General features: G+C 41.1%; 3 protein-coding genes across 3 annotated transcripts; 2 read left to right on the top strand and 1 right to left on the bottom strand.

The window, feature by feature from the left end:
• Positions 1-46: 46 nt before the first annotated feature.
• On the top strand, positions 47-7006 carry plpp5 (phospholipid phosphatase 5). Its single transcript, XM_041936935.1, has 8 exons — positions 47-193; positions 775-913; positions 1029-1137; positions 1732-1822; positions 1923-1986; positions 2084-2208; positions 2937-3107; positions 3606-7006. The coding sequence occupies exons 2-8, from the start codon at positions 843-845 to the stop codon at positions 3773-3775; spliced, it is 801 nt and encodes a 266-aa protein (XP_041792869.1). The 5' UTR covers positions 47-193; positions 775-842; the 3' UTR covers positions 3776-7006.
• Positions 7007-7396: 390 nt separating this feature from the next.
• On the top strand, positions 7397-13344 carry cdc45 (CDC45 cell division cycle 45 homolog (S. cerevisiae)). The gene is made up of 18 exons (XM_041937470.1): positions 7397-7564; positions 7744-7803; positions 8579-8671; positions 8790-8927; positions 9164-9313; positions 9411-9469; positions 9555-9603; positions 9797-9858; positions 9966-10016; positions 10203-10322; positions 10415-10546; positions 10676-10774; positions 10880-11041; positions 11230-11368; positions 11468-11551; positions 11640-11758; positions 12445-12521; positions 12890-13344. The coding sequence occupies exons 1-18, from the start codon at positions 7514-7516 to the stop codon at positions 12952-12954; spliced, it is 1710 nt and encodes a 569-aa protein (XP_041793404.1). The 5' UTR covers positions 7397-7513; the 3' UTR covers positions 12955-13344.
• An 11459-nt stretch (positions 13345-24803) lies between these two features.
• On the bottom strand, positions 24804-26587 carry cldn5a (claudin 5a). The gene has a single exon (XM_041936755.1). The coding sequence runs from the start codon at positions 26355-26357 to the stop codon at positions 25710-25712; it is 648 nt and encodes a 215-aa protein (XP_041792689.1). The 5' UTR covers positions 26358-26587; the 3' UTR covers positions 24804-25709.
• Between the last annotated feature and the right edge of the window lie 759 nt (positions 26588-27346).

Below are 27346 nucleotides of genomic sequence, written 5' to 3'. Positions count from 1 at the left end.
TAGCTGCAGTGTGACCGTTACCTTCACAGAGCGCTCATCTCCTCAGTGGCATCTCCGTTTCTCTCAAGTCCTCAAATGCACGACTTCCACCGTCGGCAGGATCAGAGGATGTCGAGGCCTGATTCACGTTGGCGTTTCATGTTAATGTGAGGATAAAGAGATAAATAAAAAAAACCCGACCCGCCCGTTTAAGGTTAGTAATCGACCTGGGATTCCCTGTTTGACAACACGGAAATGGGCCAGATGTCTTCTTTGACAGATGTTGCTAGCTAGCTTAGCTCAGTCAGCTAACATCTTGTTTCTCCAATACAGGCACTTAATGTTAGCTTGTTTGCCTTGTTTTGTGTATTGACAGAAGCTGTCGAGCCCATCAAGCTTAACACAAATGTTATATCCAATTAAATCACGAAATAGAAGTGGAGGGCACAGGTGCAGCATGTTGGCCTTTATATCAGGTGTTAGACAGGACAGGGGCTACATAGAGTAAAAGCTGGAAGATAATCAACATGATCATTACCAATATTCCACCAGATACATAATCAGAGTAAAGGTGATGGAGAAGCATTGCAAAAAGGTGTTTATTTTGAAGTTTTTCCTTCTTTTTATAGGCAAGTAAATACTTAGAGACAAGGGTCAGTAACCTCTGTTAATGTGAGCAGATATTTGTACTATTTACTGCATGTTCACATCAAAGTGAGGTATATAGTAATTAGATTAACTGTTTTGCCACTTGCATACCCATAATCTCTCATATCCCATCTTTTTTTTCTCTAGTCCCAGTTAAGTTAAATGAGCTGAGTGATGATGTTTGCTGTTGACTGAAGTCCACTCCAAGAAACAAAATGAAGAGGAGGCTGCTTCGTGGTTTCCTGTCGGAGATTTCCGTCCGGATGGCGCTGTTGGTTGTGTTCCTGTAAGTGTGTCCACCTTTGAATCATTTGCATCATTGCTTTATGGATCCATATACAGGCATTGTTTGAATGACGAGCAAGCAAACAGAAATGTGGCCCTTTTTTGTGTTTGTGCAGTGTGACAGAGCAGCTTCCTCCTTTCTACCGTGAGATCCAGTCAGAGGAGATGTGGTTGTATAAATTCCATCGTGTGGAGAGAGATCATGTGCCCACATCTCTTATGTTTGTAAGTAATATGTCTGCATGCCTCTCAAATTAAAATGGAACATAATAAATCTTGTAATTCAGTTATTCTGCTCATAACTTCAAGCCTAACAAGTGTCAGTATAGAGAATTCAAACTCACTCCCCTCCTCCTACTGTGTTTAAAAGACCACGCCAGTGTTTCTTTTAAGCCCATTATTCACCATTAGTTTTCCAAAGCTATCATAAAGTTTTAGATTAAGGCCCTACCCTCCACACAACCACTGCAAATATGGTGGACATAAATGCTTATAGTATTGCTGTAGGTTTGAACTTACTCAAACAAGTAAATCTCTGCAAGCTAATTTTCATTCTGTAGCCAAATAAACAAACCAGTGTCTGCCTGAAAATCTATATAAACTAGTGTGTGCTTCCCAAAAATTGAGATATTTTGCAGAATTTTTAAGAGTAAGTAGTCTGAAACAGGCTCAAAGACTGTCATAGTCCCCTTTAATGGAAACACAATGAAGCAATCAAAGGAAAACTATCAATCTATGTACATGCTTACAGACAGACATTAATTTGGCTATAAGTGGATTAGAGTTGTTACATTCTCCTCTTTTTTCTTCTCACATCAGAGCGTGGCGGTTTTCACCCCACTGATTGTAATCCTGGTTTTCACCTTCCTGAAGAAGTCAGAGCGAGGAGATCTGAAGGAGGCCACCCTGGGTGAGTACACTGCATACAGATATTAATTTTTTCATATTAAAACAAAAATATCAGCCAGTTTTTTTTTTAGTTGACTTGTCTGTTTCCTTCTGTCATCCAGCTGTGACTTTGACTCTGGTGCTGAACGGAGTTTTCACCAACGTCATCAAACTTGTTGTTGGCAGGTAAACATGGTTCACAACATAGCAGATGTAAATGAAACCCAGTGTCACGGCGCACAAAAGACCAAATCTGTCCTCTCTGTCTTTGTCCCTGCCTCAGGCCACGGCCAGACTTCTTCTATCGCTGTTTCCCAGACGGTCAGATGAACCTGGAGTTGCGCTGCAGCGGCGACCCAGATGTCATCATGGAGGGCAGGAAGAGCTTTCCCAGCGGACACTCCTCCTGTAAGGGCCTTTTATGGTTGATTTGGCCTCAGTAGCTGGTACATCAGTAGTCAAAAAGGAAGGACAACAAAAGCACTAAGTGGGACAGGAGGGCGTATGATATATCTGAAAATAGATATATATAAGTGTATTTTAGCCCCCAAGCTCTTATTTCGTTGTATAAGCAAGATAGTGTCCCATGTTACTCTAAAACCTCTTGACTTTGTCTTCAGTGGGAAAAGGTACAATCAGTATTCATTCCTGGGCCAAATGACTGCAGCAGTCATGAGTATTTATCGGCTCCAGCTCTGACGGTAGTGATGGAAACATGACACCTGGCTGGACATGCCAATTTTCCCCCTTCCAGGGTGATGCCATGATGTGCATTGAAGTTCTGGATGCTGGCGTGCAAACAGCCATGAAACACGAAATGCTTGGACGTTGGTCAGCCATAACATTGTCACTGACCTCCAAGCTACTTTCTACTGTTCTCTGTTTTCCAGCAGATTCATAATGGCGAACATGACAAAAACAGACGGTCTACTGGCAATGGGAAAGGAGTCAGTCGCCTATTATTAGTGGGTTTAACTCCAAAACCTGCATAAACACACAAATCTTGGTGTTAAATGGTATAAGCAGTGCCTCTCCATGTCCCCGCCCTTCCTCTCTTTGTTGTTTTCTGTTTGAGTTCTCTCTGTTTCTATATAAAGCTTCCTCTGGCTCTGATCACCTCTTCTCCTTGATCCCAGTTGCCTTTGCAGGTTTGGGTTTCACAGCGCTGTACATCGGAGGAAAGCTGCGCTGCTTCAATGCAGCGGGCCAAGGCAGAGCGTGGCGGCTGTGTGCCTTCCTCACCCCTTTACTCACTGCGACAGTGATTGCCCTCTCCAGAACCTGCGACTACAAACACCACTGGCAAGGTGAGAGTCACAGAAATGCTTTGAATGGCACAATGCATCATGTAAACAACGTAGCCATTTGCATGGCATTGGTTATCGGTTTAAGGGTTATTTCCTTAAGTCAACTGACAACAGCCTATATAGCAGTACCAGTTTTTCTGTCCCTGTGTTTCTGGCAGGAAGATGGTCTCCACATTCATAATTCTGCCTACAAAACTGTAATTTACCATCCTTTTGCATAGATTGCTTTACTTTTATGTCAGCAATCACTTTGAAACAATGACTCTGATGGTGGATATTTTATATAGTTACATTTTCTGATTTATTGATTTCTGTTTTGGTATCAAGTTTGAGAAGTTTTTTCACAATGGAAAAACAATTTGAAAAATCACTTGCTTTCAGTTCAGCTCAGTTCAGTTTGTCCAAATTGTCTGGACACTTCTCTGTTGCAGGCTTCTTTATCTTTAAAACATTAATGTAATCAGGAAGTAAAAAAAATCTATTCTCTCCTTCATGTAGATGTATTAGTGGGCTCTCTGCTGGGTCTCGCCTTCGCCTGGCTGTGTTACAGGCAGCACTACCCTCCACTTCAGGACCCCGACTGCCACAGACCTCTGCGTCACAGAGAGACTGTTCCTGCCGCACAAGAGCGCAAGCTGGCCAACTCCAACTACATCCTGCCCCTGTAGAACAGCAGCAACCGGATCATTTACTAGTGTCATTTATTCTGGGTTACATGGTAATCCTCCTCATTCTGGTTTTCACACCTTTAGGGCTGGGCAGTATTAACAGTATTTATTGTACATCATTGTAACTGTGAGAATTGTGAGAATTTTCTTTTCATATGGTAAAATATGACACAGGGTTTATTTTCTAAGCTAAAATGATACATTTCTTCTGAATGGTTTCTGAGAACACATGAGAGTTTCTGTAAGTAACAACTCCAGTTCACCAGTCCAACATGGTGGACTTCAACTACACAAACAACTTTAATTGTGGCTTTCTAAACCTTAACCGATATTATTACATACGGCATTTATCAATATCGGAGGGCCTGGTGAAAATCATGACATTTATTAGTATCCATCCATATGGCCCAGCCCTACACACCCTGTGTATTGTGCCTATAGATCACATGACTTTTAATACTCACAACAGCTGAGCAGGTCTACTACACAAGCACTGCACTAACAGTCCACTGCCCAACAATCACTGGCTCAGCTGCTGTGAAACATCATGTCGGGTCACTATTTTGTGATTCTTTTGTAAACTTTTTCAACAAGCTGGGGAGGAAAAAACAGGAAAAAATTCCAGTATTGGATGTTTGTGCATGGAAGTTCATCCCTGACCTTTTGGAAACAATATATGGTGAAGAGGATCAGAGCTCAGCAACTGTTAGGGGATAAATCAGTTAATTAGCAATTTGAAGTGAAAAAGTAGGATTTTATTTGTAAATCATTAACAATTAATCTAGAATATAAGATATTAGCTAATGAAAAAAATCATCAGACAGAGATAAGGTTGTAAGCCCCAAATAATCAGCGAGAGGACCTTTGAGCTTAGATCATCTGCACCATATAGTATTTGATTTGACAGAGGAAAACTGGGGGAGTAAGAGGTGTTTATGTGGGCTGTTCATATTTAAATGTAGGGGTGGGCGATTTGGATAAAATCCTCTATCACAGTATATTTAATGTTATAATTGATCTGGAAAATCAAAAATCAATGAGAAAATTGTGCATTTGTTGGGGACTATTTTAAGTCGTGGATTAACACACATTCAGCGCCCAAGTTGTTCTGGAAGAACAATGGAGGTCTACTGCACAAAAGAGTAATACATACACACAATACACATATTTCATTGCTGGTTTAGGTCTTTTCATGGGATTTGTTAAGTACAGAATGTCACCAGATGTATCCTTTACAGGGATACTCACCACAGTGTTAACTGCACAGCAAAATCTCTGACATTTGATTGATTGATGTTGTCCCACAGTATGCGTCAACATATGGCCCACTCCTGTCTGAAAGCACCTCTTTGATTGCCTTCATGTGTAAAGCGGGTTACTGAAAACCACTTCCCATATCTTTGATGCTCACAGCTCTGCTCTACTGCCTCTGTCTTGAGTGCTTTAAATCGCTCTGTCTTCCTTTATTATATTTTGAATGTTTCCATTCACAGATTGTTTGATTAATGTCTGGACAGGGTTTCTATGTCCAATCCTCAGCATATCGCCTGATGTAGCAGTTCCACTCATCTCTTCTCACGGTTTTTGCTGTAGTTTATTTGTGACAAACACAAATGATAACTGCATCTCCGCAGCACATCTGCTAATATCGCAACAAGTTAATATGACTGTAAAAAAAGTAGGAGATAAATGTTTTCCTAGGTCAGTGGTCTCAGGCTTACTGTAGGTCTGGTTTTCATTAGTGCACCCTCTCCTGGTTCCTCTGCCGACCTGTCTGAGGTGTGAATGTTCACCAGAGGCGGTAGATGTGGTGCACAGGGGTTGGTTGTGGGAGTGACAGTAGAACCAGATCTTTCTGATGAACCTGAGTGAGATCAGACTCTCCAGGTGATGGTGCTAGCCTCCCAGTGCTCCTGCTGGTCAGGATTTCTATCCTGTTAATAGTTTTATTGGCACGTAAAGTTTGGTGGAAGAGTTTTTTGTTTTGTTTTTTCCTGGCAATCTTCATGAACTTTCATTTAAGACTGTACTTCTGGTTTAAATTTAGTTCTGTATTATGTTTTTGTTAATGCTTGTATGGCTGGTTTTCAGTTGGAAAGAACATGTCGGCTTTTACGTAGATGTGACTTGAAACATGAGAAACAACAAAACCTCTTATGTTTCTGTTTGCGTGTGAAACCAGCCAAAGTTGTGCAGGGTCAAAGCACTTCTGCTCGTTGCTGTGGATCATCTTTAATTAGCTGGATCACAGTAGTTTCAGACCAAACTTGGCAGAAAGAATGAATGAATTTGTGCCTTTGTTTACTACATTACCTTATTACTCTTAGTTAATGGAGCATATACTGCATCTTACAGTGTATGCTCTCTGCCATGTTGTGGATGCGACGTTATTTTCAATCTTTACCCTTTTTTTTTTTGCTTTTATTTTTTTGTTTTACAATGTGTAGGATTCAGTTGGAAAGATCCTACATGATGTTATGTAACGTGGCATGCTTTACCTCAGAAAAAATAATCTTTGATTACTTTCCATTAATTTTGTTGCTGATTTAGTCAAATGTGAAGATTTCTGGGTGGAAACATGTAAGATTTACAACTGAGAGAGTAGCCAAGAGGAGGAAAAACTTTTTACAAAACTTTGAGACAAATACTATCTTGATTTACTCAGTCTTACAGGTATTTATGAGATGATGTACAGGTCTAAGTGTATTTAATTTGGGGGCATGTAGGAGTTTACTTGAATTTTGAATATTTGTTTGTTTACCTTTAATGTGATAATGTTATTTCATGAAAATACTGTAGGAATCATTTGTGGGCACATGGGTTTCTGGGGGATCTGGTAGACAAAAAAAAATGCTCATTAGACTGCTGCATTTTGAAAAATCCTGCATGTTTCACAGCTAAAGAGCAACATATTTTCATTACTTTCCTTCCAAATCAAAAAATTTCCATCCATTTCTATTAATTTATGTGATTTTAGGTATGTGTATACTGTATCAAGTTGATGATCATGTCTGGTCTCCTTCAGATCTACTGTCATGATGCGGGATTATACTAAAACTTGCCTGTTTGCTTTATTTATGTCATGCTCATCATAATTTGCCTTGGCTTGTAGGACCACATAGCAGCCGCTCATGCTGATACAGTATCCAGATTGTACATGTTGTGATGCTTTTAATCTTTTGGTGACACTAAATGATGTTTCTAAATAATCTTGCAATACAGACTGTCCTTTGCTTATTTTCTTTTGAGTCAACCTTTTTTGAGTATGTGTGATGATTGCAGGAACCTGTTTAGACAATATGAAATTTACAGTAAACAATACAATGAAAGCAATTAATAACAGAATGCAGCAAAAAGCTCATTAGAAATGGCTGGGTACCTATAGTAATAGTGATACTAATAATATTAATATATAATATATCAATCTATTAGTCGATTTAGTATTAATAATCTAAGTACAAAGTAACCAGTAAAGCACAAACGTTGTCTCGTGTTTTTTGTGTGTGTTGTTTGTTTCAATATGGCGGGCGTGGCTTCGAGCGTATGACGTAGGTCAATCCCCTCGCAATGATTGGTTGGATGTGACGTGTAGATTTGGCGCCACATTTCCAACAAGGAACACAGTGCCGCAGCAGAAAAGCTTCGTGTTTGACAGCAAACCAAAATAACCCGCTCTTCATGCCACTTTAGCATTATTTTATCGGGTTTGTCTCGTCTTTTTAACCAACATTTTTGAACATGTTCATCACGGACATCAGAAAGGAATTTTATGAAGTTGTTGCCAACCAGGTAAGTTGTTTGAGCTAACTAACATTAGGTTAGCTGACTTGAAGCATTAAGGACTGTTTGCTAACGTTACATAGCAGATATGCACGTTAACGTGAGTTATCAATATTGAGACGCAATGTATTTATTTTATATGGTATACTAACGTAAACATGGCCTGTCGTACGTTGTCTTGCTTTCAGAGAGTCGCACTCCTGGTAGCATCCGACATCGACGCTCTCTGCGCCTGTAAGATACTGCAGGTAAGACAATCAGCTAACAGCTAACTGTTAGCAAACATTAGCTGCTCTGTTCAGCTGTGCAGGCTGACATTTTTCATCAGGAAGATCCTTTGGCCACACATACAGATCCCCTCAAATGAATATATTACGTACCCTGCTCTATTAGTAGCCACCAGCTTAATATTTTGTTTGACTTCATTGATTAGTAGCTCTTTTTCGCTCCTTATTTACGCTACATTTAACTAGAGTAAGTTAGTTATTTGTAGTACTCCGGCATTTCCTTCCTTGTATAGTGTATGTTATGAACAATAACTGACTAGAGGATCCGTTGTAGCTTATTACCATGAAAGTATAGTAAGTAAATACTCCCAGTTGTACCTCTTACGCTGGAAAAACCGAAATCTAAGATAAAATATCTTAAATCAAGACAATATGAGCTTGTTTTTTGTCTGACAACATGTCTTCATTGTCTTAATAAGATATTATAAGTTGTTACTGAGATTTTATGACTGGTTCTGAGTAACTTAATGCTTGACAACTAGAATTTTCAGAATGGAATGATGATGTAAAAGCTGCCATGTTTATGTCACGTTGATGCACATTTCTGAGATCAAATTAATGTCCCGATACATAAATGCTGATTAGTCTTTATACGTTCAGATTTGTATTAAGTTTAATTTTCAGTGGCACAGTTGCTCAACATTCAGTGGTCCTGTGTCTTGATTTGTCAGTGAGATGCTATTGATGAGTTAGTAAATTAGATAACAACAGCTGAATCTTTTCGTCTCATTAATAGGCGCTGTTCCACTGTGACCAGGTCCAGTACACACTTGTGCCAGTTACAGGCTGGCAGGACCTTGGCACTGCCTTCCTTGAGCACAAAGAGCAGGTATGATCAAGTCAGATGTGACTACAGACAGAAGGATAAACAAGGAAGATCAGTTGAGGTTTGCCACACTGCCACTGTAAATTGAATGCATTATTTTGGTGTATGGTGTGTTTTGTAGTTCCGGTACTTTGTTCTCATCAACTGTGGAGCAAATGTTGACCTTCTTGAGATGCTGCAGCCGGATGATGACTCCATCTTCTTCATCTGTGACACTCACCGGCCTGTAGATGTGGTCAATGTCTACAATGACACCCAGGTGATGGACAATGATCAGTTCAGCTCAAATCACTGATAATGAAGGAAGCAAACTCGGACAACACATCAAATGGTTAACTATGAGCTTGCTTCAGCATTTGTATTTATCATTGTGCGTTGGTTGGTGGTAAGTTTGCAAGTGACATCAAAATATTAAACCACATCTCTTTGAAAACTGCTACATGCATACAGTTATGAAATTTAACATTGTGTAAACTCATGTCATCTCATCCACAGATAAAGCTACTAATCAAACAGGATGATGACCTTGGGGTGCCCTCATATGACGATATCTTTCGAGATGAAGATGATGAGGAAGGAGATGACTCTGGAAATGAGAGTGATGAAGGCTCAGAGCCATCAGGGAAACGGAGGAGATTTGATGAAGTTCGTATTGAACAGAATGAGAATACACCACTGAAATGAATCAGATCAGTGTTGGCTTGACTCTAATGATGGTGTGCCCGTGGTCATTTCGTTTCAGGGGACAGTTGAGAGGAGAATTGAAAGACAGCGAGCGAGGAGGGAGTGGGAGGCACGAAGGTGAGGTGTTTTTGAAGAGGCGTAAGAATGGTGTTTGTCAGAAAGACATTTCTAAATTGACGCAAATGTTTCACTCGTGTCTTAGGAGGGAAATCTTGTTTGACTATGAGCAGTATGAATTTCATGGGACTTCTGTGAGTAGACACCTTTTTTTATTTTCCTTATTCTGTTTTCCTTTTGGGTTCTGGAAACTGAAGATGAAGATGGATTTGATGATATGCATGTCTTAAACTTTCTTTGAGAATTTTATGCTGTATGTTGACTTTAATTTCACATATTCTGTTATTCCTGACTGAATTCCTGATTGCAAATGTTTTAATCTGTCAGGCTGCAATGATGTTTTTTGAGCTGGCGTGGGTGTTGACTAAAGACACCAAAGACATGCTCTGGTAAGCTATCTGATAACATTTTTTTTTAGTGACAAACATTGTGGAAATGCACAGTGCACTGTACAGATTATTAGATCGATTATTAGACTGATTTTTTTTCTTTGCAGGTGGGCTGTCATTGGGCTGACAGACCAGTGGGTTCATGATAAAATCACACAGTGAGATTGTCTTCAATATTTCAAAATATTATTCTCAAAAACATGAATTGATTCCCTTAGAACAGCTGTAGAACAGTCAATCATAGGTATTTGGTTCTTTACTGGTGACAAGATTTATTTACTATGTGTTTGCATCAAGTTGTTTATCCACCCTGAATTATTCTTGTCTGTCTGGTATTTTGTTAGTATGAAGTATGTAACAGACATAGCCACGATGCAGCGACACGTTTCCCGGCATAACCACCGCAATGAGGATGAGGAGAACTCTCTCTCCATCGACTGTATGAGGATTTCTTTTGAATATGAGTATCCTTAATTCGTCTGGCACGTTGGAAGGAATCACTTGTACAAACTTTGTGGCTCTTTTTCTGCGAGTTTTCCTTAACCCTCTGCCTTAGCCTCCGTCTAACCCTCTACCAGCACTGGTCCCTGTATGAGAGCATCTGTAATTCCTGTTATACGTCATGTAACTTCAAGCTTTGGACGTTAAATGGTCAAAAGAAACTCCAGGAGTTCCTTGCTGACATGGGGTAAGTGCCTAGAAACCTATGCTATGTGTGTTTTCTGTGAAAGTACAAATTTTATTAAATTTGTTATTCCATGTGAGCATGTGATGGGAAATTGATTCCTTAATTGTTTTAATGGCTGATATATAACAGGTTACCTCTTAAGCAAGTGAGGCAGAAATTCAACTCCATGGACATGTCGATCAAAGAGAACCTCAGGGACGTCATTGAGGAGTCTTCGAATAAATACGGGTATGAATATAGAAACAACCCAAAGAAGACAAGGCTTCACATGCTGTTTCACTTATATTCATTTATTGACAGACAGCCTTGTCTTTTTTTTCCTCCCTCCATCAGTATGAAGGACATTCGCATCCAGACGTTTGGTGTTCACTTTGGCTTTAAGAACCGCTTCCTGGCCAGTGACATGGTGCATGCTACTACCGCCTTGCTGGAGAGCACTGAGAAAGATGAGAGTGACAGTGACAACTTCATCAAGGCTCTGGACTCTCTTTCCAGGTGTGTAGCAGAAACTTAATGTTAGCTAGTTCACTGGTCAAAATCCTGACACTCTCACATTTTCTCACATTTTGATAAGATGTCTAGGACTCGTGGTTTAAAGCTAAAAAATGTCAGTTGAGCATCAGATTACAAAAACATTAACGTCAAATTTATTTTCTGTCCTCTTGGTCTCTTTTTCTGTGTAGGAGTAACCTCGATCGTCTACATTCAGGCATTGACCTGGCTAAGAAGAAGCTGATAGCCATCCAGCAGACTGTGGCCAGCTGCATCTGTACCAACCTCATCCTGTCTCAAGGACCCTTCCTCTACTGCTACCTCATGGAGGTATGAGTGTCTTTATGGCCTGCAGGTGTGAGTGGCTGCTTCTTAACAGCATATCATGCTCAGCTCAATACTCCCCCCCTCCTGCTCTTTCACATGTAGGGAACACCTGATGTGAAGCTCTTTTCTAAACCCATGGCCTTGACTCTGCTGTGCAAGTACCTCTTGAAGGCTTTTGTCCATTCCGTGAGTATCTTGTTGTGAAAGAAGCTTTTACATGCCCTGAAAACATGCTGCCGTTGGTTTTACTCTTTCACTTGTTTTTGTCGGGTAGACGAGGAATAAGCGCTGCAAACTACTCCCCCTCATCATGGCTGCTCCCAGGGACGTGGAGAAGGGAACTGTCATTGTTGTGGGAATCCCACCTGAGTCTGAAACATCTGATAAAAAGAAGTAAGACCTCACTTTTGTAGATATGTGGGATATTACTTAGTAGAGCTTAGCTAGGAATAAACTTAAAAAGTAAGAGTAAATGTTTCTCCAGTCTGTAAAACAATGTAAGTTAAATATTTACTGATCTACATTGATTTTTTTAAATCATTAGCTTATGCTTCATTTCTGGTATAGTTTTTGCAAATGACTCTGCAGTCCTGCCAATGAGTACATGTTCTTGCTTGTGATGCTTTGAAAGAAAATTATGCCGTTGTCCATATCTTGTTGATCTTGCTCTTTGCCAACTTAATCTGTATTACTATTGACACTGATACTGAAAATATTCTGTTCCCTTTCTTTTGACTTAAGTAATTGCAAGACAAAATTACTAATACATTTGTTTGCCAAAGGTATAAAGAAGTGATGGGTCTGTTTGAGTAGAATCCAGAGTGCTGTCTTCAGAGGGCTTGTTTTGCAACAGTCCAAAACCCAAAGATATTCAGTTTACAATGATATAAATTAGATACATGTCTTTACATAGGACAAGTTGACAGCAGAGGTCTGTTGGTGTTTCTGCTTGAAAAATGTTGGCTGTTTGTCTGTCAATGGACGGCTTTATACAGATACAAAACCAGTTATGTGTGTTTTGTGTTAGAGCAAAAATTACCCCATTTCCTCACCTTATCCTTTTCTCTGTGCTCTATAAGTTTCTTTGGTCGAGCATTTGAGAAAGCAGCAGAGAGCACCAGCTCCAGAACTCTTCATGACCACTTCGACACTTCAAGTAAGTATTATTGTCGTTTACTTTTCCTTAGGGGAGTTGGTAATGTCTTCATCAGACACTAGGTGGCAGCCTTGTCTTCATGTCTGGTACAGCTTCAATTCTCAAAAGTCATGAATCAGACAGGTGAGCACACTTAGCATGAAACAAATGGGAGTAGTTGTTACATGCATTAGTTGAGGTTCTTGTCACTTTCTGCAATGTAATTTCACATCAACCGTGTTTCATATGAAGAACACGATTTGTGGAGCATTTCTACACCTTTATTTATCCCAAACCACTTCATGTCCTGTGATACATGATATTTGGTTTGTTCAGAAATAGACATTTTATATTATTATTAATTCTTTTCTGTGTTTCTGCCTTTGCAGTCATTGAGCTGAAGACAGAGGACAGGAGCAAGTTTCTGGATGCACTCATCACCCTCCTGTCATGAGAGGAAATGTGAGCACGAGTTTTGAGATTGAGTTCTTGCTTTGTCTCTCGAACACTGAGTGCTGCCGCTGTTCATGTCTTTGTTAGATGTGACTGAAACTAATCAGTCACAGCAGACGTGCAGTGTCACCTGTACGAGAACTTTATCCAGGTTTTAAAATTTTTATTGGTTTTGTGTGTGTATATTGTACAGTCTTTTTGTAAATGTGTGGGAGTCTTATTTTTGCTTTTAATTTCATGTAACATTCGGCTTTTATTCCTGTCTATGTATGTGAGTGCGTCATCACATTTTTACATTTTAAACATGTTTAATAAATCATAGTAAGTTACTTAAATTCTCTGTTTGCCTGTAGTCGTGAGAAGCAGCATGTTGCAGTTATTGTTTCAGTTGTTTTTGAGACATACAAGAGTGTCTTTCTATACATTCCATTACCGGTTTCACTTCCCTCGGCAGGGTAGATGCTTGCTGTCAGAGAGTAAAATCACAGATTAATTTCAAAAACTTAAGATCATGCTCATGTTCATAACCTGACCACTATATAGTGGCCGGGCTAGAAAATGTCTTGAGGGTAAGGAAAAACATAAAGAGACAGCAATGTGAAGAGAGTGTGACTGGGTTTACATGAGACAATGTGATTGTCCAATTTTAGTTGGAACTGACATCTTTTTAAATGTTGCTGTAACAAGGTGAGGCAACAATATCTCCTGCCCTTTAGCAGATGTGTCTTGCATATCTTCAGCTGACAGGAATAACAAAAAAGAAGTACTGAATCTTATTTCCTCAACATTAAGAGATGAGGTTGCAAAAACTGATTTTAGTACCTCAACTGCGCCGGTATCAGTGGTATCTGCTCCCACATATGTGAAGTCTGTAGTCCTCTTATGTAAGGTGACATTGACAAAGAAACTATAGCTGATACCCATTGTGCTTGATAAGGTCTGTATTGGCACCAATGCTGATCCAGCATGTCTGATTGGTGCATCCTATTTCAGGCAGTTATCTCAGCAGCTGCACTAATAAAACAAAACAAAAAAGGGCTTTCAATTGTAACAATTGTCTCTCTGCTCAGTCTGTGAAGGTGACAATGTGATTTAAAAAAAAACAGCAGTTTTAAACTTCTGTAAGTTTTAAAAACCAAAACTAACACAATGTAGAAACACCTATTTGCAGCCCTCATGACAGGCGGCAGAGCGGTGAGCAGCCCCCCCAGTTTGCAAAACTTTCATAGCAGGCCAAAAGACTCAAGTATTTGATAAGGAAAAGCCAAATCATGGAAGCATTTTAATTTCTCTTGATTTTTTTTATGGTCCCGGGAGCTCATGTGAAGAACATGAGCAGAAAGATAACAAGGGCCTAGTCTATCAGTCAAATGGAAGTTTAATTTTCTCTTGTGTCATAAAACAAAAACTTGGCAAAGATTTGGCTCTTGGCAATCAGTCTTTTCACCTTAATCCAATCTTCTGATTTGCGGATGTACATCTTGTGGCTCCACAGAAAGTAAAACAGCGTTGTAATTCTCGTTAGGTTTAATGAACTCAGCATCTTCTCCTGAGCTCAGCCGGCTCTTATAGGGCAAAGGTGAAAGCTGTGACCTTGGCCCACATTGGAGAGTCTAGAATCTAGGCCAGGCCTCCTGGTGGTGATTTGTTGCTGGCCCAGAGAGTGACTGGAAACGTGGGGCCTGAGCTGCTCTCTGCGGTGTAATTAAGATCCTTATCACACTTGGATCAGGATGAGATCATGGCCTGCAGAGGGGAAGACTGTTTGGGTGGTTTGCACAGGAAAGTCCGGACTGACTGGCAGCAGTGGGACTGAAACGTGCCATGATCTGCATCGAGCTGCAGGATGGGACGTTGGTGGAAACGGTCTTATTGTTACCAGAACAAGTTGTGTGCATCATCATCATCCCTTAATTGTGCATGAGCGGACGACCCTGATTCCCGAGAAGTTGGGACGCCGTGCAAAGGATAAAACGGAATGCAGTCATTTACAAAGAAACTGTTTCCTGACAACGGTTCCGCAAAGTGTTCTGAGCCCATGTACTAACATCCTTTATCCAATCAACCTGTTTACCTGTGGAATGATCCAAACAGGTGTTTTTGGTGCTACTGTTCGTGGTGGAGTGCGGAGGATGAATTGAGGAGTCTCAGCCTGTGGACAGAAGCTGCTCTGCAGTCCGGTGGTACGGCAGCAGATTCTTCTGTATCACTGTTTCCTCTGGGTCAACTATTTGAAAACAATTTACGTCTATCTTGATACTGTTTACAGTGGCAGCGGGTGATGTTATCCAGGATGCCCCCTGAGGAAGCCGTTAGCAGAAATAGCGAAAGCTTATAGAAGACACATTTATATCATTAACAGGGCGGAGAGTTTATTTTTAGGGACGTAATTATCATAAACTGATCATAAATGGGTCTTCAGTGACCTCTCGGTTTCTTTTTTTTCTCTTTGTCTTCCTGCTTTTTGTTTCTGGTGAGTTTTTAACATGTTTTGTTCGATTACATGATCTTCATCAGCAGATGGAGCTGCCCAGTTTAATGGAATTGCAGCTGTTAAAATTATCTTTTTTTTCTGCCTTCATGTTGGCTAAAAACTACAGCTGAGGAAACCACACTGTTTTTGAGTGTTCTCAGCTGCTAAGCCAACATGGAAGAGACGTCCTTAAACCGAGATGATGTAACTGTGCGACAGTGGCCAGAAGTGGCAGTTACATCACACAATTTGGCATGATGTGCTTCGTTTTTGTTTTACTTTTGGGATAAAACAACTGAAAAGCTTTTCTGACGCGCTAAAATGTCGTCTAAATAAGAGTCATAGAGTCAGTCGCAGTAATATCTACAGGACCAGATGTTTGGAATCAGGTGTCATATTGTTGTTTTTCTTCTTTCCTTCATTAATGGCTATTTTAGCATCAGTAAAAACAATATTATTTAGACATGAAAAACTTAGCTTTAGTCAGTCTGTCTCTCAGTGTTCTGTGGCAGCCGTGTTTCTGCAGTCTGCTCAGTGGTTAAATTGAATAGATTTAAACTGTTTTGTCACTCCACAGTATGTTTAGCTGATATTCTTTGATCCAACTCTATCACTGCTATCCGTAGACTAACCTTCTATTTTTATTTAGAAGTTTTAAGAGTAGCATTGCTAAACCAACACACCTGTTAATTTCAGCTTGTTATAGGCATCACTGTGCACTTGACCCTGAAACAGGAACTTTTTCCTGTTTAAATCTGTAAAAGGTTTGATGCTAAGCTTTCAGTTTCTTTACCAGTGACTGATGATTTCTTAGTTGTCAGGCTGGTTGAACCATTGCACATTTTTTGGTAAATGCTTCATACGCAATAATATCTATTTATCTAAAGGCTTTTCTACAAGCTGAAAGCATGTAGTCACTTTCAAAAATATACAGCAGTCCTCTCAGACTGTGCTTAATCAAGCTTTTGTAGCAAGTGATCTCTTGAACAGTGGTGTATCTAAAGTTTGCTAGTCGTAGCCACCATAAGCTACTGGTCACAGCAGACCAAGTGAGGATGCAGCAGCAAAAGCCCATGTGGTCCAGCCTGAACAGCTGTTATCATCAATCATCTGACACTTACCTGGTCAATGAGCAGAGACAGTAGTAACATCAGTGAGAGACCCACCTGTTCAACCCATCATTTGGCCTTCTCCCCTTCAGCTATCAATCACTTTGCTCTCCATCCCCCCTCTTGCACCTCTGGTGAAGTGGGGCCACTGCCCTTTCCGCCGCTTTGCATCAGAGGAATGTGGCATGCAACCGACCCGACACACACACATACATACTGAGGGAAACATGCCCCCAAAGGTCGGATTGTACAGCCGATGTGTAGATGTGCAGAGCAGCATTTTTGAAGATCTCACACTCAAACAGTCGCTCTGCTTTACCTCCTCAGAGGCGAGCTGCTGAGTGGATCTTTAGTGGATGCCATGATGTTGTGATGGAGTGGTGATTATTTATGGAATATGTGAAAAAAAAATGCCCAAATCCTAAATCACAATTTTGGATTTTTAGATAATTCAAAATCAAAATAAAAACTCTGTGTCGTATGAAATGATGACAATGTTTCTAAATTGCCTCAAACACATCTTTTACACTTGTCTGCCAATATCAATATATCTGTAATGCTGACTGATCCATTGGCCTCATCGATTTATCAGCAGTGGTGGAGGAAGTACTCTGATCTTTTTGTAAATAAAAATGAAAGTAGCAATGTTGAAAACTGTGTTACATGTTATGAACATTAAACTAAAGTAACAAAAGTAAAAGAACTCATGTGGAATCGCCCGTTTAAAAATCTATTAATATTATTGAATTATAATTGTTGCTGCATTAATTTTTTGACCGCTTTAATGGTGCAGCCAGTAAAGGTGGAGTTCTTTTTAATTAGTGTGTTTTTTGCAGCCAGAAGACATTTATTGTGCTAATCAATGAGCTCAGCTGTCACTGATTTGGAATTTTCTCCACTGTTAAGAGTGGTCAGTGGACTTTGTCACCGGTCTTGTAACCTTTGCTGTGAAAATGTGCTGTCTGGAACAGTTTCTGCTGTTTTATCCCTCGTGCCTCTCTAACAATCCCAGATTCCAGATAGGATTAGCTTTACTGGACAGCCAGAGACAAAGAACTACAGCTGACTGTGTCTGCCTGCTGCCTGTCTCCCCATCATGCTGTGAGAGGATGCTCACACACACACACACACACACAAGCTAAGTGTATGGTAAACTTCACAAACTTACATCTCACTAACATTGTCAGAAATAATAAAAATGTCCTCACTTCAAACCTGTATTTTCTGCCCTGCTGCTGGTAGCTTCATGTCAGCCTGTCATCCCACAGATGCCCTTAATGATCCCTAACCCCCGTGACCTTTAACCCCTCGAGCCCTCTCACAGTCGGAGCGTTACTCACTGATTCAGTCTCCTTTTTTCCATTGTTTTTAAGTGCTTTCAGGCAAAAGAGATTAGTATTGCCTGGAAAGCATTTGCATGAATTTCATACTGATTCTGAATTCTGGGGCTGAATCAGCTTAACTCAGACAAATAAATGTAATGATTAAACATTCAGTATATACTTTTTATATAATTTATTTCATTTTTATTCATTCATTTTTATATTCTTAAATAGCATATTAAATGTTCCAATGTTCTGTACCTTGTCACCCATATGAATTAATAATAAGTTCCCTTGTTGTTAATGTTTCCCCTTGTTTCTAGTCTTTATGCTAAGCTAACCATTCCGCTGTCTGTATGTTTACTGTACAAGCATGTCAGGTGTCAATCTTCTCATCTAACTCTGCAAGAAAGCAAATAAGTGCATTTCACAAAATATTGAACTACTCCCTGACGAATCTCCTTATTTGGTGTATATCCTCTGACAAAGTTGCCTACCTTTAATCCATCAGACCAGATTAACCTGCCTATGGGCCTCAATAACCACCCATGCTGGAATATTATGTAGCTGTGTGATAATTTGATCAAACACAAACTGATTCACAGCTCCGATTCCAAAAAAAGTTGGCATATATATGCTTATTCTGAATTTGATGCAGCAACAGCAGACTGGGAAAGTTGTGGAACCTGTTTGATCATTTCACAGATAAACAGGTTGATTGGTAACAGGTGATAGTATCATGATTGGGTATGAAAGGAGCATCCTGTAAAGTTGTTTACAAGCAAGGATGGAGCGAGGTTTACCACTTTGTGAACACATGATTGGATAAAATATATTACTAGACGGGCTCAGGAATACTTCGTGAAAACCGTTGTCAGGAAACACAGTTTACAACTGATTGCATTCTGCTTTTTTTAAAATGTTTTATACTGTGTCCCAGCTTTGTTGGAATTGGGGTTGTAGGAACTCGCACCACGTAAACACAGAATTTGTTGAAAAAGTGAAGACTGTGTAACTAGATTTTAATGTTGGGACCCTCTTTAAGACCTCAAGATAAAGTAATAAAGCAGCATGTTCCCATATTTCAAAACAAAATTGCAATTAATGAATTACCATAAACCAACTCTCACTCACGGGGCCTTTAGGGTTACTGGGGGTCTTGGTATTTGACCACTTCGGTAATCCAGCATTATGAACTGTCAGCGACGTGCCTTGGATGAGCAGACAGCATGTTTGTCTGTAAATATGTTTGTCACAGTGGGGTAAACCCCAGCTGGCATGTCATTCACATTAACTTCAGGTTTACACAGACAGCGAGGTGCCGGGGAGGAGAACTGGAGGAGGCCAGGCTGAAACACAACAGCTTCATTTTGCAGTCGGGTGTCTTTTCTTTCGCTCTCAGTGGTAGGTGGCCCAGTCATGCTGGACTCCTTTTAGTGGATGACATGCACTACAACTTTCATTCTTGAAAATACACTGCGGTCCCATGCACAAAGACAGAGGAAAGAGCTCAGACAGAGAAAAGGGGAAAAAACACTCTAACATGGGTTTGTTTTGTAGTAAATGTAACCTTTTGTGTCTCCAACAGTTCTGAGAATATCAGGCAAGAGTTTTCCTCCAAGGTGCGGTTAGAGGAGAAACCATACCTGATCCTGTTTGTGTGTGTGTGTGTGTGTGTGTGTGTGTAGACACACTGTTTGTTTACTTAGCCACTGAGTTTCACATCCTATGTTAATAGAAGAGTCCAAATCATCATTAGAGGCAGTGGCCGAAAGCACCACCACCTGTGCCACTGTGCTTAAACTGATTGCAAAAAGGTTGCATTAACATCGGTGTGGTGTGTTGCTGCGGCCCTCCATGCTAGAGGGGTGTTTTTTTTCTCTCATCTCAGAAGGGAGAGACCGACATCACTTACATTTTTCTAACCATGCCAAATCAGAAATGTCTCCTGATCCCACCCAGACATTCCTCATGCTGCCAGGCCTCCTCTTCATCTCAGCAGAGGGCCGTCATTCACCACTTAGTCTGCTCTGGCGTACCTGCGTGTCCGTGTGTGTGACGTCAACACATGCTGTTACATGTCTGCCCATGTATATATTTAAAATGCCCTCCTTATGATGATATACTGTATGGAAACATGATCTCACTCAGACAGGCACGAAAGGAGTCGCGACTCCCTGTTTTGAGTGTCTCATATTTTTGAGATAAAACCTTCACGCTGCACCCTGTTTATCACCGTGTTAAGAAAACACTTCATCTGTTGCTGTAAAACTGTTGTTGGCTTGTCTCAAATTGCACATCAATACTTTAAATATTTGAATATTTGGCAGCACTTTTTATAAATATTAAGGTTATGTAGAGTGTGTGAGCCTCTGGTTGTGTCAGTATTAGTATTAGTGACCTTGATTTGAAAGCAATATTCCCCTTAGACCCTTACTATTCAATTTTTAACAAGCTGTGAACGCAACACTAACATACCGTCACCTTTTAAGTGGATATGACAAAGCAAGCAGTTGCTTATTTACACTTCCAACAGTTATGGAGCAACATTATCATTTGTTCATTCGGAGCTGTGTTTGTGGCCACCTGGCAAATGTAAGTCCACTCTGTGTTAGCTCTGTTTTTGGTCTCCACCAACTCCTTTTCAGTGATAACAGCTGCCTGCTACGGCTGGATGGCATTTGAGAGCAGTGAAGTTGTGGGACGGACAGCTAAAAAATTACCTAAACTTCTCTTTAAAACTCAGTAAAGCCAATGGAAGCAGCAGATCTGAGTGACAATTCTCCGCTGCTTCATTATTATCCTAGAGACCCTTTCCACATTGTAATTTGATACATTGATATATTAAAATATATCTATTATAGCTGCTTCAAGGTTGTAAAAAATCGTCTTTGCCACAATGACTGACAGCATCACATATATACCGCCAGCGCGGTTTAAGAGATTTTAACTTCCCCTGAAGTAAAATACTGTTTGATTATAGTTCCCATCTGCTAGTTTCACCACTTTATTAATGCTTTTATCACATTCATTTTGAATCAAATACTCAAATCCAAGTTGCCATCTTGTCTAAATGCTCACTATTGCCTTTTATGGCAAAAATTACGCATTAAGCATCATTTTATAGCCATTTGATATATTTGAAAACTTTGAGAACTTGACTAGAAGTGTGGAATGACGGGAGGGTCGGTGGGTGGTTTAAATCTCTGTACGTCTGAAAACCATGTGTGCCTATTTCCTGAGTTTTTTGGTGTGAAGTGGTTATTATGTGACAAAAGATGACATTTATGTCACATGTTGCTGAAGTCCTATGAAAACCATGTATCTCCAAAATGAGCTAAGAAAACAGCAGAGTTCAGTAGATCAGTTCAGAATGGTTTATTTGGCAACCCGTAAAGGAACATTTAAGCCGTAGCTTAATTTGGAAAAGAAATGGAGATACATGCTTTGCACTGGACAGCGACTAGCATACACATTGAATCAAACTGTCCAAACAGACTGATGTGATGACCAAACAAATGAAGGTTAGAAGTAAATGGTTCTCATGTACTGACATATGAGTTCCCTTGTACCTGTTTGTATCTATGGGAGCGCTTTAACCAAACCACCAAACTCCATGCACACAGACACACACACACTCCGCCCCTCCTCCTTTTCCACACCCTCCATGTTCCTTCCTGTTTCCTGTTTCGCTGTCCGCTGCACAGGAAGCCTGGTCGTGCTACTGGGCTGTGACAAAAACTTGTGAGTCACCAAGTCGCAAACATTGCGGACATGCGAGAGAAAAGAGCGCTTTTTTGTTTTTCTGATCTCCATCTCTTACCTTTAACTAGGCTTTGCTGCGTTTCTCAAGCACATAGCTCCTGGGGTCTTTAACCCTGCATACAAAGGCACATTTGTCCTCCACGTTTAACCACCTGCTGACTCTTGGCTTTGCTATCTGTGAGTAATCTCCATCCAGCTGGGACATCTGTAGACTGTGTGCACCTGCTGACTCTGATGTAAGTCTGAGTCAGTGAGTAACAACATTAATCAAGTCTCCTTTATTTTGTGACTCATGTGCACTGCTACATTCATGGTTTCTTTGAGGAATCTACATTATTATATTAAAACTTCAAACTGACAAACTTCCCATAACTTGACCATGCAGCCGGTTATTGGCTGGTGTGGGGAGCTCGGGGTTGAGGTTCGTGACCCGTAGCAAACGCCGGGGATTCAGCTTCGATGAGATCATGCCTGGTCGGTCGAGGAAAGTGGCTTTTCGACTCGTCTGACCAGAGGGCAGATTCAGAGTTCAAAGTTCGTGTCATGAGAAACAACGCCCATTGCATGGCCCTCACTGGCAGAAGCACTAATCTGAATTCAGTGCGCAACGTGACCGGCATCTGACATGACCTTAACCATGTGGTCCTCGCTCCACCGGGCTGACAGAGGTCAAGTTTAGAGGTCAAAATGGTTCTCTGAGTGTTATGTCATCTATCTCTATCAGACATACCAACAAGCAGCATCTCTGACATTTATTCCTCATTTGTTTAGATTGATGTTTTCGCTCCCTTGGACCTGAGGCACTGTTTGTGTTTCCAACGTGCAACATTTCTGGCAAGACTCAGCGTTTGCTCTTAAACTCAAACAAAATGAAACCAATGTGTTTCTGCTGTCACAGCTCTTTTTGCAGTGACCATTACAGGCTTTAAGTAAATCCCTGCTTCATCTTCCAGACTGCTGTGCATGCTGTGTGTATGTGTGCGTCCACGCTTGCTGGAATGTCTGCTGGCCAGGCCTTTTATTAGGCTCATCCATACCACCACATTATAGGCTCCCGTAGCCAGGCAACTGCAGGTTCTGGCTGGTTACCATGGCGAGCGCCCATTGAGTGACGTCGCTGGCCCTATTTGCCTCTCTCCTCATTGGAATGAGGGCCTTTTTAAAGGTGCACCCCCCCATTTCTACATACACACACATACTCACTTAACCCCTTGCTCACACACTCCCCCACACACACCCTGAGCTTCGTCACCCTCTGTGTGGTGACAAGAGGAGTGGAACTAACAATCCGACAAAAACATCTCACTGAGGAAGACCAGACTGGACCTTCCAGGGAGTGTCTTTGTGTAGAAAAACCCATACAGGCCCCAACGCCTACTGTCGGCAACTGTGAGTGCTGGGTAATGCTGACAAAGCCACATGGTATTCTTATCTTGGTAACATTACCTCTGAATATACACATGCATTAAACTCTATTACAACAATCTGACAAGTTTGAAAATCTGTCTCTCGGCTGCACTGAAGCCCAGCAGACTGGTGAATATAGTTTATGTCATAATAGTTAAGCATGAAAGCAATGATATACACTTCATTTTTATCATCATTTATTTCCTTGTTTAATATTTTATTTGTTTGTTCATGTCAAATGTTAGAAAACGTTCAAACATATTTAATTTCCCAGAGCGTAAGTTAACATATTCAGGTTGTTTGTTTGCCCAAGAGTCCAAAACCCAAAGATATTCAGTTTAATATCAAATAAAACTAATAAACTAGCAGCTAATTACAACTGAGAAGTCGGACCCAGTAAAATAACATAGAAGAATGACTTTAGTGATTATTAAAATTGTTAAAGATTAATCAACTAATGATTCATCGACTTATTGTCCCAGGTTTACATGATCAATATTTCTTGATCTTGGAAATATTCAATATGTATTTTAGAATTATGATATAATTTGACACAACAAGCCATGCTTCACTAGTTGTTGTTTTCAGTCCTTCCCTCCAAAATGGCACAATCATCAGCGCTCATCTGGATTTCATGAGTTGAGATTGTTTCGTCAAACTACTGTTTCCGAGGTTGAGAGTGACCTTTATTCGGCCGTTTCAAATGAAAAGTCTGAAAAGTGGATCAAATCAGCTACTGAGCGTGAATGTCAGCTGATCCATCACCATGAGAAAACTCCATCCGCTGATGAAGACTGTGTGATATGGTTGAAAGCTCAGGAAAAACTGATTGTACTGTAAGTGGACCCTCAATTGCGATTGTTTTGTCAAGTCATGACAATGACTTCGCAATAACATCCAATTTTATTTCAATATTGTGTTCTATGTGTGGTTAATCAACTCTAAAATACTGTAACCGGGCAGGAGTATTTGTTTTCTTAGCCTACTGTGGAACAAAAGCAACACTTTATCAAAGGTTGTCTTGTGGAGTGCAGCGATCACACATTCCCCTGACTGTATGCAAACGTTCTGCATGGCCACATTTGCAACTTTTAAGAGAGCATATGACCTGCTAAGATTCTTAAGTGACCAGCAAAACAAGTATGGATTAGGTTTTGTAATCCAGTCACAGTTTAATTCAGAGGTCTCATAGACTGAAATGTCTTTTGTTATTGTGTTTTTCTATTGTTGCCACAAGTTAAACAGTCCTGTACCTTTAACACCACTGGTACAATATTTCAGTGCATCATCCCCGGTGTTTGGATAAATGCGCTGCCCATGAAGCAGCTGCGGATAAACTAATTGCTTCAAAGTGATGGTGTGTAATCTTTTGTCGTGTATCTTAGCACCGCCCTGATGGAGGGAGATGGGGTTGTGACGACTAATGAATGGAGTGACTTGCGGGAAGACGATTCCAGCAACTTCTCCATAGCTCTGATTTGAACGCTTTTCATTGACCGCGGACGAGAAGGGGTGGGGGTGGTCTGAAAAGGGGTGGTGGTGGTGGTGGTGGGGGTAGTGGAGTATTGTGAGCTGAACAGCAGAGCCCCACTCTAGCTGAATGGGTATTGTCATCTGGATTTCTATGGCTAACCAAAATACTTTCTCCCGCCGTGGGGGTTTATGGATTCATGGTGGGAACTGCATGCATTACGCACAGCCGCGGAGGGCTCTCCTGCCCCTGCAGACCATCGCGACTCAGTGCTTTTGTTTAAGAACACACTCTAACTAAAGGTTTCAGACAATATATTCAGTTTAATCTTAATAAAATGAAACAATATTGCATCTTCATATACACGAATAATGAATCATTACATCAAACGTCAACAAACCAACAGAAAACAAGGTTTATTCCTCGAATGTTTTTTTTTTTTTTTTTTAAGAAAAGACTTCCTGCGGTGACAATGATGAAAAACACGTTGCAGGTGTTCACTGCAGCCGAAATAACGGACTGTAACATTTCATGTTGTGACCTGTGGGTCCCATGAGGCTCTCCGGACACTACGGGTCCAAGATTACACCGCAAACTTCAAAGTCGCCGACATCAACTTCTGAACAACACAAAAGCCTGTCCGAGATTTATTAGGGCTTTCACATGTCTACACCTTTCTTCTTCTCTCTTTATTGCTATTAGACATTGTTGCAGTCCTCAACATGTCGGCGTAGCTCCGCTAAAGGAAATGGGTCGTTGAATGTGTGGGAGTGCAATAATTCTCAGTTACTGTACAAGTTTGTGCTGACCATGCACATCAAGGCAAAAGAGCATATATATGTTCGATGGCAAGAGTTCCTCTGGAAAAGGAAAACTTTGCGGTTACAACGGTAAACAATTCAAAATACTAAGAATTTCGAAGACTTAACAAAAGCAGGTACCTAACAAAGATACTCCTTTTTGTCGTGAGCTACCGCTTGTAGTTGATAGTCTTTTTTTAATCTCCTGTAGATACAAAAAGGATTTGTGAATTAGTGGTCCGAGCGTATTGAAGGGCCAGTGTAAAACAGTGAGAGGTGCTTCCATTGATTTTCAAAGTTCAGATTTCTCGGAAAAAAAAACAGCAGGTGCAAAGACAATGTCCGTCAAAAAACAGTTTTTCAAAAGCTGCAGGTCACTTTTACGCACCGCTCGCTACGAGCCACATTGCTACACATAATTCCTCTTGTCATAGTCCCCGTTCTGCGTGGCTCTCTTGGTCGGCGAGTATTTTACCGAGTATCCTGAGTTCCCGCTGGAGGGACAGGAACAGCACAGCAGCGCTCCTCCGATCAACAGCAGTGCTGAGGCCGCCCAGCCGATGTAGAGCGCAGCGCCGATCTCTCTCTTCTTGGATGCGGGCACCTGCGGGTTGTAGAAGTCCGATATGATGTTGTTGGCCATCCAACAGAGAGGCACCAGCACAAACAGACCGCTGATGATGTAGATCACCCCTCCGGCGTTCACCACCCGGGCTTTGACATACTCAGCGCGGATGCAGTTGGTGCACTGCGCCCCTGCAATGACAACCATGAGCCCCAGCACGCCCATCACAGAGGAGATGATGGTGAGCGCTCTGGCCGCCTGCAGGTCGTGGCTGAGGGCGAGGACGGAGTCGTGCACCTTGCACTGCATCTGGCCAGTACTCTGGACCACGCACGACATCCACAAGCCGTCCCAGATTGTCTGAGCCACCACGATGTTGGCTTCGATGAAAGCCGTCACCTTCCACATGGGCAGCCCGCACGAAACCATCACCAGGAGCGAGCCAATTACGCACAGCGATAGACCCAGGATCTCCAGTCCGGCCGACACCATTTTCGCTCTTTACGTTCAATCAAGTATGCCTGAAGCTTTTAAAACTCTCCCCTAATTTCTCTTCCCGAGAGCAAGGTGTATTTCTGCTCTTCAGGCTACGTCTTCGTTCTCGCCTCGATGTGCAGGAGCGTCAATCGTTAGTTGCGCATCACTCACCACATTTACTCGGAGATGTAAGAGACAGCAGGTCTGAGTCTCTTTGTTAGAGGGGATGTGAAAACAACTGGAATCACAGTAGCACCAGATCACGAATATCTGCAGGGTGGGGGTAAGACCTCGAGGAGAAACTTTCCACCAATCAGCTGTGGCCGCATCTTCAAGGGACCAATGACAACGCAGGGAAGTTGTGAGGCTGAATAAAGCGGTCCAGCGCGTATTGTGCGTTTGAACAGTTATTTACAATGAATAGAGGGGGGCAGGAGAGGGGGTGAGGGCGCGCGGGGGGTGTTTAAGGCGCAGCTGAAATGCAGTGGTTGGATGAATCAGGGCACTTGTTATTGATTTTTCTGACATGGACGCTAATGCCACTTGTCTGTGGTATATATATAGCCTAAAATGGCCATTTCACACCCTTTGTGATATGTATGAGGTTTTTAATCGCATTGGTCTTAAAATGTCAGAACAGAAGAAAGAAAATAAAAGAAAGTCTCATATTCATTTTAAAAGCACTAACTTTCAATTTGAAACAGCAGCCTCCCCTCAGGGTTAAGAGACACTGATCAGCTATTTCTGTTTCCGTGGTCTCTACAGAAACAGGTATCGGGTTATCTGTTGATTGTTTCCTTTGACTGGAACGATTTACTACTACACATTAAAATCACGAAATCTTTTGGGTTGCCCAAAATAGTCTTTATTTAATCCTTGAAATCAAGTTACTCCTGCTTTTAATGAATTGTTGTTTTGTTTTTATATGTTATGTATTTCTACCATGTTGTTGTGTATGTTTTTGTTGTTTTACCTTTTTTGGATGTGGTGGGGGTTATTTAGCA

This window comes from Chelmon rostratus, chromosome 5 (assembly GCF_017976325.1).
Source record: "Chelmon rostratus isolate fCheRos1 chromosome 5, fCheRos1.pri, whole genome shotgun sequence".
Lineage (NCBI taxonomy): Eukaryota > Metazoa > Chordata > Actinopteri > Chaetodontiformes > Chaetodontidae > Chelmon > Chelmon rostratus.
The sequence above is the reverse complement of the archived record's forward strand: the minus strand, read 5'-3'. Positions and strand labels throughout refer to the sequence as shown.